The 16284-nt window shown below is 45.3% G+C and overlaps 1 protein-coding gene across 4 annotated transcripts in view; it reads left to right on the forward strand.

The window, feature by feature from the left end:
- Positions 1-11958: 11958 nt before the first annotated feature.
- LOC106311502 (tricyclene synthase, chloroplastic-like) overlaps positions 11959-16284 on the forward strand; it is a 9087-nt gene continuing 4761 nt past the window's right edge. The window contains exons 1-4 of one of the 4 annotated variants that reach the window (XM_013748687.1): positions 11959-12045; positions 12143-12422; positions 12680-13049; positions 14098-14201. In XM_013748687.1, the coding sequence (XP_013604141.1) occupies positions 12194-12422; positions 12680-13049; positions 14098-14201 (703 nt within the window). In that variant the 5' untranslated portion in view covers positions 11959-12045; positions 12143-12193. The remainder of the gene's footprint in view (positions 12046-12142; positions 12423-12679; positions 13050-14097; positions 14202-16284) is intronic. The other 3 variants (XM_013748686.1, XM_013748688.1, XM_013748689.1) reach the window with 3 other exon arrangements.

A 16284-nucleotide genomic window follows, 5' to 3' on the forward strand; every position in this document is an offset into this window, starting at 1 on the left:
CCATCAAATAACAGGACCTAGTCCAGCAAGCTGGTCTAATTTATTCGGCTCGGCGAGTAGAGTCGTCAGCTCGGCCCTAAAGTACTTTTAGCCGTTGGCAAAGCCGACCAAAAGCACCCGGCTCGGAGGAACTCCACCCAGGCCCGTATACTCGGTCTCCCTGAACTAAGGCCAAGAGAAGACCGAAATTAGGGCATCAAGGAGAGAAAACCTATAAAGGAGGAGAAGGGAACAGAAAGAGGGGCATCGACACTTTACACAGACATATACTGAGCGGCTAGATCTAGGGTTTTTAGTCTCTCTTCACTCCTAATCGCTCTGTATCTCTCCCGGTTTGCTCCTCGAGCTCCGATTGCTCCTCGAAGCTCCGGCTTGTTTCCTTGATCTCCTGTCACCCTTGTAACCCATTTAATCGGTCTAATAAAACGTCTTTGGTCAACCCATTTCAAGTTCTTTCAACCTAGTCGACTGAATCCCGTACAAACAATTGGCGCCTACCGTGGGGCTGACTAAAGTAACGTTCTAGATCTACATGGCTCAAGACGACGCCACCTTCGGCGCTCCAGGCGGAGAACCAACACCTACGTTTGAAGCCGCGCCGCCAGTCCCCTCAGATTTCATGAGCTCTGTCATGGCTCGACTCGCTCGACAAGACGAAGTTCAAAAGACAACCAACGACCAGCTAGTTGCTTTGGTCGCAGCACTCACCGCTCCAAACGGCCAAACGAGCCGTCCCCAGATGATAAGCCATCGCCTATTCAACACAAACCCGACGGCGATGGTTGGCGACCACATCTCAGACGACTCGGAACCCAATGAAACCCTTCTCGCCGATGCTCCCCCAATAGGACCAGATCTCGCAACCATACGCGATATCGCCGAGCTCAAACTCAGCTTTCAGCAAATGAGCTCGAAGATCCATCAGGCTCCTAGTGCGGCTCCACAAATCGAGAGCGTACTCGCTGCATCCTCGCGAACCCCTTTTACTAGCGCACTGACTAGTGTGCAACTCGGGAAGATAGAGAAGCTGCGCCTCCCTGAGTACAAGCCCGGAGGAGATCCGGTGGAACACATGACGGCTTTCAATATCGCGATGGCACGCGCTCGACTCTCCGATGAAGAAAGGGAAGCATGCTATTGTCAACTGTTTGTCAAGACTCTCCACAAGCAGGCCCTGACCTGGTTCTCCCAACTAGAGGAGAACTTAATCGGAAGCTTCCGTGACTTATCAACGGCTTTCCTCAAGACATACATTATGTTCACAAAGCGCAGTGCCACTGCTTCTAGCCTGTGGAACCTCAACTAAACCAAAGATGAGAGCCTCCGCGACTACATGGAGAAGTTCAAAGCAGTAGTCTCAAGGATTGAAATCCCAGATGGCATCGCCATCGATGCCCTGCGGAACACGTTGTGGGTCTGCTCTAAGTTCCGTGAAGACTTATACCAAAATCCAACCACTTCGCTACAAGATGCTATCGCTCGTTCTGACAACTTTATTCGAATGGAAGAAGATACAAACGCAATCCTCAGCAAGATGAACACACCGGAAGCACCAGCGACGAAAAATGCCAACACGCGACAAGAACCACGCCATCATGCTCCTAGCGACAAAAACGGCCGAAAAGACGGTTACATGTATATCGTCAACGAGAATAACGTGCCGGTCTCAACCATGGTAGTCCGCGGAGAAGGGTGGAACAAATGGGTCAGAGAGCTCGACTCGTCTGGTAAGCTAACTGATACTGTCTGCGCGACTCAACCTGCTGTAGCAGCAGGTCCGACGGTAGGCCCTTCTAGAACCGTCGATCTCACCAAACATTGCAAATATCACGACGTCAAAGGACATGATACGACAGAGTGCAAATCACTCTATCCGCACTATATCTCGTCTCTCGCCAGCGGCGACTTCAAATTCGAGCCACTGAAAGTTAAGCCCAAAAACGGCAAAAGCTGGAGCAAGAATAAAGAAAAAAGGGCCCAACGCAAAGTTACCGGCAAAGGCCGACAAAACGAAACGCAGCAGCAAGATGAAGATAAAAATCTGAAGGATGACGGTGAGGAAGACTCCTCAGCCGACGAAGAACAGCCAGCTAACCGCAGGCGCATAGAGGTTATACTCTCTCAGCAAACCTTGTCATCAGACGACGAGAACGACGATACACCTATACTCGGAGATCTGAGAGATGTTCTCAAACGAAAGCTCGAGTCCGAAGACAGTGATCTCCGACTAACGCTGAACGTAAGGAAGTCTCACCGTATCTTGACCGGTGATCCTGACCCCAAAAAACATCTGAAACTTCCCAATGGTGATCTTCGAGAAAAACTCAACGCCGGTGCGTGCGATCTTTGCGTACTTCTCAACCGCTCGAAGCCCACAGATCTCCGAAGACGGTTGGAACAAACTAAGACGTCAGGCAACTATACACTGTCGCCGAGCAACGACAAAGCATCAGCCGACATGCGCGCCTTCTTAAACTCCAAACGAGTAAAAACAAGACAGCGACTAAGTGTCATTATGGGCAGTTCTCCTCCCTGAGGAAATTCTGTTCATTCCGTCAAGGATTACCGCCGACAAGTCGCGACTTCGCAAAGGTGGCCAACTAGGTCGCTGAGTCATCCTCCGATAACCTTCTCGCCTGATGACACTGCAGGGATTCATATCCCCCACAACGACCCTCTTCTTGTCATTCTTGGAATTAGGGAGTAAGACGTCACCAAAGTACTTATTGATACGGGGAGCTCCGTCGATGTCATCTTCCGAGGAACGCTGCAAAAGATGGGAGTGGATCTCGGCGACATCAAAGCGTCCTCCAGAACGTTAACTTGCTTCAATAGATCTTCTGAAACAATACTGGGGACAATCCGCCTTCCGGTGCGCGCATGCGGAGTTACTCAAACGGTCAACTTCGCCGTTGTAAGCACGAAGGCATCTTATCACGCCATACTTGGAACCCCCTGGATACACTCGATGAAAGCAATCCCATCGATTTATCACCAGTGTATCAAATTTCCCGGTACGGACTGCACGATCAAAACATTGCGAGGGGAATAAAAGGCCGCTAGAGAATTACTGATCGCCACCGTCAAGCTCCAGCGTTCTTCTCTACTGGTTAACTCTGTCTCTCCTCCGATCTCAAAAGTCTGCCCCCAGAAAGATGAAATTCTCGAGATGCCTATTGACGACATTGATCCTAGCCGAACCGCACGAATCGGCGCATATCTATCTGAGGATATGCAGCAGTCAATTCTCGACTTCCTCAAGAAGAATGTGTCTACGTTCGCATGGTCCATGGCAGACATGAAAGGGATTGATCCAGCTATAACGACTCACGAGCTTAATGTCGACCCAACCTTCAAGCCCATCCGACAAAAGAGACGAAAGCTTGGGCCCGACAGGTCAAAAGCTATGAACGAAGAGGTCGAACGGTTACTCGGTGCCGACTCAATCGCTGAGGTGCGCTATCCTGAGTGGTTAGCAAACCCGGTAGTTGTCAAAAAGAAGAACGAGAAGTGGCGCGTCTGCGTCGACTTCACTGACTTAAATAAAGCCTACCCGAAGGACAACTATCCTCTCCCCAATATCGACCGTCTAGTCGAGTCTACAGCCGGGAACGAGATGCTCACGTTCATGGATGCCTTCTCCGGGTACAACCAGATCATGATGCACCCTAACGATAGTGAGGAAACGGCCTTTATCACAGACAGGGGAACCTACTGCTATAAGGTCATGCCATTCGGCCTAAAGAACGCAGGAGCAACTTACCAACGGCTTGTGAACAAAATGTTCGCAGATAAGCTGGGCGACACCATGGAAGTATGCATCGACGACATGCTTGTTAAGTCGGTACACGCTGCCGACCACCTCCGCCACCTACAAGATTGCTTCGAAACTCTCAATAAGTATGGTATGAAACTAAACCCGGCGAAGTGCACGTTCGGAGTTCCACAGGAGAATTCCTTGGTTACATCGTAACACAACGAGGAATCGAAGCCAACCCGAAGTAGATCTCGCGGTCCTGAACCTCCCAAGTCCAAAAAATAGTAGAGAAGTCCTACGGCTCACGGGTCGGATTGCTGCACTCAATCGGTTCATCTCTAGATCCACCGACAAGTGTCTACCATTCTACGATCTCCTGCGAGGGAATAAGAAGTTTATCTGGTATGTGAAGTGCGAGGAGGCATTTTCTCAACTCAAACAGTATCTGACTACGCCACCTGTACTCGCCAAGCCAGATGTCGGCGACGTTCTATCTCTCTACGTCGCGGTGTCCCCCGCAGCAGTCTGCAGCGTTCTGATAAAGGAAGACCGCGGTGAACAAAACCAATCTTCTACACAAGCAGGCGTATGACGGGACCAGAAATGCGATACCCGACTCTGGAGAAGATGGCACTGGCCGTCGTCGAAGCAGCAAGAAAGATTCGCCCGTATTTTCAGTCACATTCAGTGGAGGTACTAACCGACCAGCCCCTCCGAACAATACTTCAGAACACCAACAGGTCCGGGAGATTAACAAAGTGGGCTATCGAACTCGGTGAACTTGATGTCACCTACAGGAACCGAACGGCGACAAAGTCCCAGGTTCTTGCAGATTTTTTAGTAGAACTGGCTCCGGAACTGGAGCAAGACCTCGCGCTCCCGAACCCAAACTGGACCCTTCATGTCGACGGATCCTCGACTAACAAAGGCGCGGGGGCCGGAGTCCAACTACAGTCCCCGACCGGAGAACTGACCAGACAGCCTTTTAGCTTCGGCGTCGAACAATGAAGCAGAATATGAATCTCTAATCGCCGGACTCCGCTTAGCAAAAGTTGTCAAGGCTAAACGTCTAAGCGCCTACTGTGATTCACAGCTAGTCGCCAGTCAGTTTAGCGGTGACTACGACGCCCGCAACGACCGGATGGACGCTTACCTCAAGATAGTCCAAGGTTTAGCAGCAGAGTTTGAATTCTTTGAACTCATTAAAGTTCCCAGAGGGGAAAACGTCTGCGCCGACGCCCTCGTGGCCCTTGGCAGCAAGCTCCGAGATCATGTTAAACGAACCATCCTAATACACCGCATTGAGAAGCCAAGTATCGATATCTCGACCGACCAAACGGTCATCATAGCCCCACTCACCGCACCAGATACTGACGGGTTCGAAACGGACTGGAGAACAGAGTTCATCGATTATCTCAGCAAAGGGGAACTCCCAGCCGAGAAATGGGAAGCACGCCGGCTAAAAGCATGCAGTGCTCATTACGTCGTCTTAGACGATGAACTCCATCGATGGACCGCGAGTAAAGTACTCCTTAAATGCATTCATGAGGACGAAACCCTCAGGGTTATGGCCGAGACGCATGAAGGCGCCGGAGGCAACCACTCAGGCGGTCGCGCCTTGGCAATCAAAGTAAGAAGTCCAGGCTTCTTCTGGCCGACAATGAATGCATATTGCAAATCCTACGCGAGAAGTTGCGACAAATGCCAAAGGCACGCACCAAGTACCCACTACCCAACTGAAATGTTACGAACGACAACAGCACCTTATCCGTTCATGCGATGGGCAATGGACATCATAGGACCCCTCCCCAGTTCCTGACAATGACATTTTGTTCTAGTCCTCACCGACTACTTCACGAAATGGATTGAAGCTGAGGCCCTTCGTATGGAAGAACATTATCTGCCGCCATGGTCTGCCTTACGAAATTGTTACTGATAACGGATCGCAGTTCATGTCGGGCAACTTCAAGGAATTCTACAGCAAGTGGAACATCCGATTAAGCCCTTCCACCCCTCGCTACCCGCAAGGGAATGGCCAAGCGGAATCCTACAACAAGCTTATCATTGACGGCATCAAGAAACGCCTAGATCTAATGAAGGACATTGGGCCAACGAACTCAACGGAGTCCTGTGGAGTCACCGCACGACACCAAGAAGTTTGACTAAATCAACACCTTTCTCACTTGCATACGGTGTCGAAGCTATGGCCCCCGCAGAGGTCAACGTTACAAGCCTCCGACGTTCAAAGATGCCCCAGTACGTAGAACTTAACAAGGAGATGCTGCTCGACGCCCTCGATGAGATTGAAGAACGTCGGGACCAAGCTCTGCTTCGGATCCAAAACTATCAGCATCAAATAGAGAGCTACTACAACAAAAGGGTCCGGGCCAGACCCCTCGAACTCGGCGACCTCGTCATGCGCAAGGTGTTTGAAAACACTAAGGAACTAAATGCCGGTAAACTCGGGGCTACGTGGGAAGGACCTTACAAGATCGTCAAAGTCGTCAAACCAGGCGTCTACCGACTTGAAACGTCGCACGGAGAAGCAGTGCCTTGAGCATGGAACTCAATGCACTTACGCCGTTTCTACTCGTAGAAGCGTCGTCGCCTCCCAAAAAAAAGAAAAAAAAAAGAAAAAACGGAGTAGATGCACCTCTGCGGTCACTTCCACTCAACCGAGTAAATGCGCTTCTAATAGCCACTTCTACTCGGGAAAATCGAACTACGAACGGCTTGATCCTCAACCGAGGTACGTAGGCAGCCTTAACCGGCCCAGTTGTAACAACACCAAAGTCAAAACCTTGTTCTTTGTTTCAATCTCAATCGAGTAAATGACGATCGATGAAACCCGCCCGTCGTAGGACGGTCATCGCATCAGGCGATTCCCGTACCGCCAACAGGAGGTATGCAGACACTCACATTCCACTACTCAGCTATGCCCTGATCAGACAGTTAGCTGAAGGACCCAACGGTCGTGAGTCACCTATGCCCCAGAAGCATTGACCGACCAAAAAGAACAAAATCTTTACCTTTTTTCGACTATCAAGTAACGGACTAGCTACCCAAATACCTGATTGTCACTGGAAAAACGGATAAAAGAACCTTCCACTCTTAGAATAAGTCTCTTGTCTTCGAAATAGAATGGCGCACTTAGACGTTATCTCGGCCGTAACGCTACAAGAACTTACCAAAGTCCCTTAGCGGCTTGTTTTGTTATCTATTTGCGAAAATCAAAGATCAAGCACCCATCATTTCTAAGCGAACACGCTGCGAAACGTTTTGGCGTGCTGAGATTTATTTAAAAACATCGCAGATACGGATAAGAAACAACAACACATGAATTTAAAGTTTGCTTAAAACAGCAACTCGCCGACAAGGTAAAAATGTATCTAATCATACAACAAAATGGTATATCAAGACCACAAACGCATTTCAACAGAAAACGCAAAAAGTTTAAGTGATACAACATCAGCGGAGGGTCAAGCAGCAGGGTCTTCGTCGTCCCCGTTCAGCACACTCGGAGCAGGAGGGTCCACAGGGTCTTCGCTAACGGAAGCAATCAGGCCCTCCACTTGAGCAGAAGTAGGAACGAGAACGTCCGCATTAGAAGACGGGACGCTTGAGATGCTTCTTTTCTCGATTTCACTGTTCGTCTCTTCCTCGTTGGGTTTTGGCGAGGACATCTTCTCAGCTCGATCACCCTCTTCCTCCTCATCCTCTCGTTCCTCGGAGGAAGTATCCGAGACTAGAACATGACCTTCAGTGCCTGCGTCCTCAGTCCCTTCTTTTCGGACTACGATACCATCTGTCTCGGGGTTGTCCATCTCAGGGCTCTCCTCGAGGTTATCCTTCTCCCGGCACTCCTCAAAGGTATCCTTCCCCAGAACCTCAGCATGTTCTGTCGGGGCTGACGTGATATCAACCATCGGCTCTTCAGACGGTTCCTCGGTGATCTCGCGGGAGGCACTGAGTTGAGAAGCAGTCTCCGGTCCGATCAGATCCGCGTTCGATCCATACGGATCAAACGGTGCTCGAAACCTGTCCTCAAGGAAGCGAGGAGGAACTACTAGCGGGGAAAGAGTAAGATTGCTGTCAGACAGCGGATCCACGTGAAGTTCTGTAGCCGCGGCCATATGAAGCTTCTCCTGCTCGGCGAAGACATCGATCATCTCTTGCGGGATCTCCGTCCCGCTGTCCTTTATCATCTCGAGGCATTTCCTCGTCCCTGAGGCTTGCCCGTATAAATTCTTCGCCTTTCCAAAGGCGTCTAAGCGAGTAAAGTAGTCGCGCACGCGACCAAAGCAACGATTCACCTTATCGGTCATAGCGGCCTGAACCCTCTCCCTTTCACGTGTAACCTCCAAGTTTCGCGAGTCCTTCAGGCGTTGCCTCTCTTTGATCAGCTTTGCCACTGCAGTGTCCCTCTCTTCGAGAAGCTCAGCCTTTTCCTTCTCGAGAGTCGCGGCGGTCTGCTCCAAACAAGCTTTCTCTCGGGCAAGCTCTTTCTTCGCCGCCCTATCAGATTTGAGCTTACCTTCGAGCTCTTTGAACTTTACTCGGAGAACCTCTTTCTCCTTAACAGTTTCTTCGTTGGCTTTCTTATGCTCAGCCCTCACTCTCTCGATGGCTTTCAGCCTCGCCTGACCAAGTTTCTCCGAAGATCCCAACTGAATCATCGTCTGCTTCAGGGGACTGTCGTACTTCTCGACGAGGAAGTTCATGCCCCCGTCACTCTGCAAAACGACAAAATGAGGATTATTCGAGGTGGCTCGATCCACTTGTTCAATAAAGAGAAAAGGATAAAGGATAGCGCATTTACCCGTGCTCTAGTGAAGGCGGCATCAACGTATTCATCTTTGAAGTAGAGATCTCCTATCTGTGGCATTTCCCTCGTCCCACCACGGATCTGCCGCGTCAACTCCGCGCATCGAAGGGGGTTAAAAATCAACGGAGTCTTCTCGTCGTAAGAAAACTGAACACGGTCTGGAAATTCGCCCGGCTGGAAATTCGCCCCCCCCCCCCTCCTCGTAAGGGAACCTTCGGACCGAGCACCTCTTCTCGTCGCCGAATCAGGAGCAGACCTCTCGCTCGCTGCAGACTCGCTCCTAGAACCGCCTTCTGACGCTGCGACTCTTCTTCTCTTCTCTAGAGGAGTTCCGGGAGAAAGGCTCTTTCTTCCCGCAGAGTCAACAGGAGTGGTTCCGTCAGCAATTGGCCGCGGCACCGCTTCAACCGACCTCTTCTTCTTTTTCTTTTTAGGGCGATACTCAGGAACCGCTTCAATTGGATCTGCCCCGACGAGATCAGCGGGAAAAGTGGCCTCTTCTCGGGGCCTTTTCTTCCTTTCCTTCTTCTTCTTCGCTTTCGAGCCCTTAGAAGCGTCGCCAAGAGAAGCTGCTTCTCCAAACGGAACGTCTGCATCAGGAGCCCCATCGGTGACTCTCCTCTTCGCTTTCTTGCTCTTCTTCTTCTTTTTAGGACTTAAAGCTGAGGGCTCTGCACCGATATCCTCGTCGACTATGACGGAGTCTCTTCCCTTGGAAGCCCCGGCTTCCTCAGAATTGGTCAATTTCGGAACAACATCTGAGGTTGTTTTCTTCGAAAGCAGCGGCAGTTTCCCTTTCAGCAGAGCACTCAAATCTGGAACTCCCTCCAATTTTTTGGCTTTGTCGAGAAGTTTATGCTGCTTCCGATTAAACAGAGAGAGACGCAATTTGCGAGGACCGAGAACACAAGGAAGCCTCGAATCCCAATCAACTACGACGAGAAGAACAAGACAAAGACTTAATACGAAAAACTATGATATTTCGACCTAAGGTATCCGAGAGAACTAACCTCTAGCTTGTTGACGATGTATCCACTTTCGACTGAGATCCGACCAACAAAGATGGCTGTGCGTCGCGATCGCTTGAGCACCCTCGAAGAAATTCTTTGGGTATGCGATCGTATTTGGGTGACGAACTGTGAATACCAAAAAAGGGGGAAGTTAGAATCATCGAGTAAAACACAACCAAACAGAGAAATCTCTACCAAGTTCTTTATTCCATAAAACGCGGTAGTCGTCCCTGGGCGGCTCTTCGAAGGCGTGCTCATCGGACTTGATGTAGAAGTACGCACGCTGCCAATCTTGCGTCTTGTTTGGGTGACCAGTCAAGACATTGTAGTTCGCACGCATCTTTACCGAGAAGATCCCGTTTGGCTCTACTTTCGTGAAAGTCAGCTCCTCAAACATCCTCCCGCTCATCGAGATATCCATCTCCGCCGCCATAACCATCAACATGACGGCTATGCGCAATGATCCATTCAGCAGTTGAGAAATAGCAATATCTCGATGAAACGCGTACGACGTTACCAACCGAGGGATTGGAAACCAGAGCTTCGTGTGTTCTCCGAAGTAGGACTCGTACACGCATTGGTAGCCAACCGGAGGCGACCAAGGACGTTGCTCGGGAGACGAGATGATGTAGGTAACGCCGGTACCACCATTCTCCCTTAATAAATTCTTCACAGTGTGGTGAGAGGAGCAGGAACCGAACACATTCCCCCACGATTGAGCCCGCGGATCACGCAGTAATTCAGGCGGGAGTGGAGAAAGCTCCTCGAAGATCCCGCCAGGATTATAAATCGTGGGACGGCAGTCTATCTGGTCGAAACGAACCCTCCGATGAACTTGTCTTAAAGGTCTCGAGGCTTGGTTAGATGCTTCAAAACAGCTACCACTTACGTCGCTGCTCCCGACTTTTACGCGATCCGCGCCTTCTTCACGAATTTGCCTATGGGCATCGGCAACTAAAAGACGCTTGGATAGACTCATGTTCTCCGTATCTCGTAGAGCATCGCGATGAATCAGGTCGAACTCATCCAGCGGACTACCAGTCGCTGTCACGTCTTTAGTCGGACTCGGAGAAGTAGCGATATCCTTTCCCTTCTCCTCGCGCGATAATTGACTTCTCGAAGGCATGCTTTCTAACCCTGGGTACGACTAAACCAACGGAGTAAACTAACAACTCTACTCGACGAAAGACGTATCTAGAGAGAGAAAGTAAAAGTACAAAGAAGGGAGAGAAAGCGGAATACCTGAGTCTGTAGAGAAGAATGACGAAAGCGAAAGGGAAAGATCTACTTATAGTAAAAACTAGGGCACGTTTCCCAAACGCAATCATTAGGTCTATAAGGGTCTAAATGGGCCTCAAGGGCCGCCTACACGCCCAGAAACCTACTCGCGACGGTTCGGTTTCTCGCTTAAACCGGCTTCCGATTGGATAGTCAAACCAGAATCAATCTCCGATTTTGATCTAAACCGATTCCTGGTCGAATAGCGAAACCGGGACGTTTCAGTTTCTTGCTTAAACCGGCCTCCGATTGGATTGTCAAACCGGAATCAATCTTCGATTTTGATCTAAACCGATTCCCGGTCGAACAGCGAACCCGGCCCCATCATTTCACCCGAAGTAATCTGTCGCCCGAGTAAAACATGCCCCCATCGTAAAGACAAAAGAAAGAAGCAAGCAAGTCATGATAGACTCTACTCGAGCGACTAAACGCGTGAAGCAACGACCAGAGAGACGAGTAAAGACACTCTCCATAGGTTCCGAGTAAAAATAGCATGCGACCCTCGGCCCTAGAGTGCTTTTAGCCGTTGGCAAAACCGACCAAAAGCACCCGGCTCGGAGGAACTCCACCCAGGCCCGTATACTCGGCCTCCCCGAACTAAGGCCCAGAAAGGACCGAAATTAGGGCATCAATGAGAGGAAGCCTATAAAGGAGGAGAAGGGAACAGAAAGAGGGGCATCAACACTTTACACACACATATATACTGAGCGGCTAGATCTAGGGTTTTTAGTTTCTCTTCACTCCTAATCGCTCTGTATCTCTCCCGGTTTGCTCCTCGAGCTCCGGCTTGTTTCCTTGATCTCCTGTCACCCTTGTAAACCATTTAATCGGTTTAATAAAACGTCTTTGGTCATCCCATTTCGAGTTCTTCCAACCTAGTTGATTGAATCCCGTACAAAAACTAAGTATTATTCGTATCATATGTACAACGATGATATTTTAAAAGTTCATGTAAATAAAATAATTTTTTATTTTAACGAAAAGAGAATACCATGATATCTGTGGTCCAGATCCCAAACCTTAGTTAGACAGTATAAATTAACGTTGCAAAGTCTAAAGAATAGTTCATCACAATTTTGAGCTCTTTAATATAATCATTAGAAAAAGCAAACTATCGACCGTCTCTTTGGGAGCACGAGAATCTCCTCTTGCTCGGGAACAAATATGCGGTATATGTACGAAAATCTGTATATACAACGTGTCATATAAAACTATATGATATATTAGTATTCGGGAAGTTACTGTATAGTGATAATATTTTATACTATGCAGAAAGAGGACAAAATCGAGAGAGCTAAGTTATTAAAGCAAGAAGTTAGTAGAATGCTTGATGAAACAGAGGGTTTACTTGAACAGCTAGAGCTCGTTGACAATTTACAAAGACTCGGAATTTCTTACCATTTCGAACGTGAAATCAAGAAGATTCTAACGAATGTTCACGTAAGACATGTGGGACACAGAAAGAGGGTAGATCGGAAGAGATCTGAAGACTTATATGCGACTGCCCTTAAGTTCCGACTCCTAAGGCAACATGGTTTTAATATCGCACAAGGTTGAAAGCAAAAATAAATATACACATTGCTTAAAAAAATACAAACGAATATTGACATATAATCTATTTTTAGAGTTCATTTATAATTTATAATTTAGAAAATGAATGTTGATTTGAAAATTCTAACTATATATTTCTGATTCTGGACTTGCACGAAAAAAAAAATTATTTGGAATATATAAGTCATATTGTTTTATTTTATTATTATTATATATATATATATAATCAAATAAAATTGTGGTTTGCTATCACTGCAGATGTTTTTGGCTGCTTTTTTGGAGATGGCTTGGATGATGAAGACATCAAGAGTGTTCTTTCACTATACGAAGCTTCATATCTCTCGACCAGATTCGATACTAAACTGAAAAAAACCATATACTATACAACAACACGACTTAAAAAGTTCGTGGAAATGAAGAACAATGAGACCACATCTTATGTTCGAAAGATGGTGATACGTGCGCTAGAAATGCCATACCATCGGAGGGTGCGAAGACTAGAAGCAAGATGGTACATAGACGTGTATGGCGAGACACACGACACGAACCCTAACTTACTAGAATTGGCGAAACTTGATTTCAATTTCGTACAAGTTATCCATCAAGACGAGCTCAAATCTCTCTCTAGGTAATCTAACTTAAACAATTCATGATTCGTCTTGAAACTCGTTTTTCGTTTATGTTAATGTTGGAATTACTAGTTTTATGTATAAGTTTAAAAAAACGAACACTGAGATTTAACGAATATACTCCCTCCGTTTCATATTAAGTATCGTTGTAAATAATTTTTTCGTTACAAAATAAGTGTCGTTTCCGACTTTCAATGCAAAATTTATTAATTTTATTCAGCAATTTATTTTTCTATTGGTTGAAATATGGTTAGGTGTATAGGTAATTGTGTTTTTATTTAGAAATATACAAAATTAATTGTTTCTTTAATATGTGTGCACAAACTCAAAACGACACATAAAATGAAATCTCAATGAATAGGTTCTCTGGTTTTGAGTTATAGATTCATGATTATTCTCTAGTTATAAGACTTTAGTAAACACAAATGGATTTATATATAACCGATCCAAGAAGGTAGGAGTCAGTCAATCTAAAAAGACTGAAAAATACTTCCTCAGTTCCATAAAAATGTTATTTTAGTTTTTTTTTTTAATTTTGTTTTTTAAAAATGTTATTCTACATTTCTAACGTAATTTTTCACATTAAACACTTTCTTTCCCTTTTATATGACCAATAGATATTTTGTTAAATTATTTTTATTTAAATAGTTATATAATAAATAATGATAGATTAGTATATTTTGTTAATTTCTTAATCTGCGTAAAATATGTCTAAATAAAAGGAGTATACATAGTCATCTCAAGAAACATATTAAGAATTTCATATTAAAAATGAACATAACCAGACATAAATGACACATAACTATTTATTCATTGTTAATTGTTTTCAGTTGAAAATTCATGACTTGTCACGGTATATATGTTAAGATTTTTTTAGAGATTAAATGCAATTTATATATACTTTTAATATTGGAATTATCATAGAAAAGTAAATGGTTGCATTTCTAAAAATGTACATAATAGGTTACTATGTAGACGCATACAACAGCCATTTTAAACATTCAAAAACATTATTTTCTTGTTTCATCGATTATCTGTATGAAGCAGCTGGTGGAGCAAGACGGGATTAACAAAAATCCTTGATTTCGTAAGAGATCGAATAACGGAGAGTTATTTCTCGAGTGTTGGAGTAATCTGTGAGCCTGAGTTTGTTAGGAAATATGCGGTCAAATTTTGCGGAAAACCAGAATTTTCGGAATTTATGGGAGCGAAAAACACACACAAAATTGTTAACGGAGTTCGGCCAACTTTTGCCTACGTCTCCGGACCTGCTACAGATCTTTTATTATCAACCCGGGAAATTTTTACAAGCTCTCAACTCACACCCGACCCCAAATACACTCAAGAAATTACACTTAATTTCTTATAGAGAAAGATTTTCTCACAAGAAAGATTTTTTTTTTTTTTTTTTTCTTGCTCACTCTCTTCTTCTCTTGTTTTCTCTTTGTTTTGGGATGATCTTCTTCTTCTCCTTGTGTGGTTATTTATAGGAGATTATGGGGAGTTGGTGAAACTTCTTGTTGCACCTACCAAAAGAACACAAAAGAAATGTGTTGTTGAATTAATCAACAAACACCTTCTTGATACAACTTATTGTTGTACCTACCATTCAAAAACGTGTTTCTTTACAGTTGTTGCTGAAAAATATTTTTTGGAAGCCTTTGGTGACATGCGAATTTGTTAACGTAATACTAACACTGCCTATAAAATAAAGTTATTAGTTGAGTGGTAATTTCAAAGGAGAAAGGTAAATCGTAGTGAGAAGAGGTATCTTGCTTGCGAAGTGGGTGAACTAAACCCCTTAACTAATTAATCTCTCCAAATCTAATCTCATTATCTCCATCTTTCTTTATTGGGCCCCAAAGTCCAAATCAGAATGGCCACCAAATTCACCAGTTAGTTTGTATCGGAGAAGTCAGTGTAACCGGTTTTCGTTCTTACTTACACAGTCATAAACACACTGTTCCAATCTGAAGTTCAGTTAGGTTGAACTTGAAAATTCTGGTGTGCTTTTTTAAAAAAAAATCATCTAGAACTAATTAATGGTAATCAAATCAAAAGTAAAAACCAAGTGACGTGTGTTAATTGTAACTTTCTCAGAATCTCAAATAAGAAAGAAATACGTGTATAACATAAGCTTATATTTTGTATCCTGAATAAAGAGGCACACTTAACCCAACAACGGACTAGAGATTTGTATTTAGTAACATGTCATATACAAAATATAACCAAACCGTGGGAGATGAATAGATGCGGCGAGTTCTGGTTCTTGAGTTCTCGGTACAGCCGTGGGAGATGATCCTTGTTCTATTTTCGTGGCGGTCTAGATCGACGGTTGGAGGCGGCTCTCCGACTGTCCATTTGGTTCTCCCTTGCCGACGGTGTGTGCGTGAACTCTTGGTCTGGTCTCGTATTTTGATTGTGTTTGCATGGTTTGTTGGGGTTGCTCTCGGAGAAGCTGTATTGCTGGATTGAGGTTTTGAGGACTGGTTTAGTCAGCTATTACTCGTGGCAACTATGATGAGGTCTGTAACTTGTTCAAGTTGTGGCATAAACCTGCATCCTTGTCTTTCCTTTTAGAGTGGTTGTTTCATCCACGCACAATGCATCTTTTCTTCTGGATTGGTTATGGTCTCTTGCTGTAGTTTTTCTTTATTACATTGTAGTTTTGTTTTTATTTTTCTGTCTCTGTCAAAAAGAAAAGTTGGTATAAAATTTAAAATTTACACCAAAAAAATATATAAACAAACCACATAAATAAGTGGATGTGACTAGAGCTGTCAAATGGTCTGTCCAGAGCCAATTGGGCTTGACCAGTTGGACCATTTCAGTTTTAGGCAGTAATTGGTGGTCCATATTGGACAATGGTCCAAACAAATGTCCAGGACCAACAGAGACTATGTCCAAATGGGCATGCCCATGGACACCCACTAATATTTATAATTATTTTTCAATTTTTAGTTTAAATTTTATTTCTAAAATTTTGAAATTATGTTTACTTTCCAAAATTATAAAAGTAATTTTTTCTTGTTAGAACTATAAAACTATGTTTTCCTGTCAAAACCGAGAAATTTCATTTTTCCGCCAAAACCGAGAAATTGCGTTTTCCCGCCAAAATCCGAGAAGTTATGTTTTCCCGCCAAAACTGAAAATTTGGGTTTTCCGGTTAAAACCGAAAAATTATGTTTTCTCGCCAAAACAGAAAAATTGCGTTTTCCCGCCAAAATCCGAGAA

Source organism: Brassica oleracea, chromosome C8 (assembly GCF_000695525.1).
Source record: "Brassica oleracea var. oleracea cultivar TO1000 chromosome C8, BOL, whole genome shotgun sequence".
Classification (NCBI taxonomy): Eukaryota; Viridiplantae; Streptophyta; class Magnoliopsida; order Brassicales; family Brassicaceae; genus Brassica; species Brassica oleracea.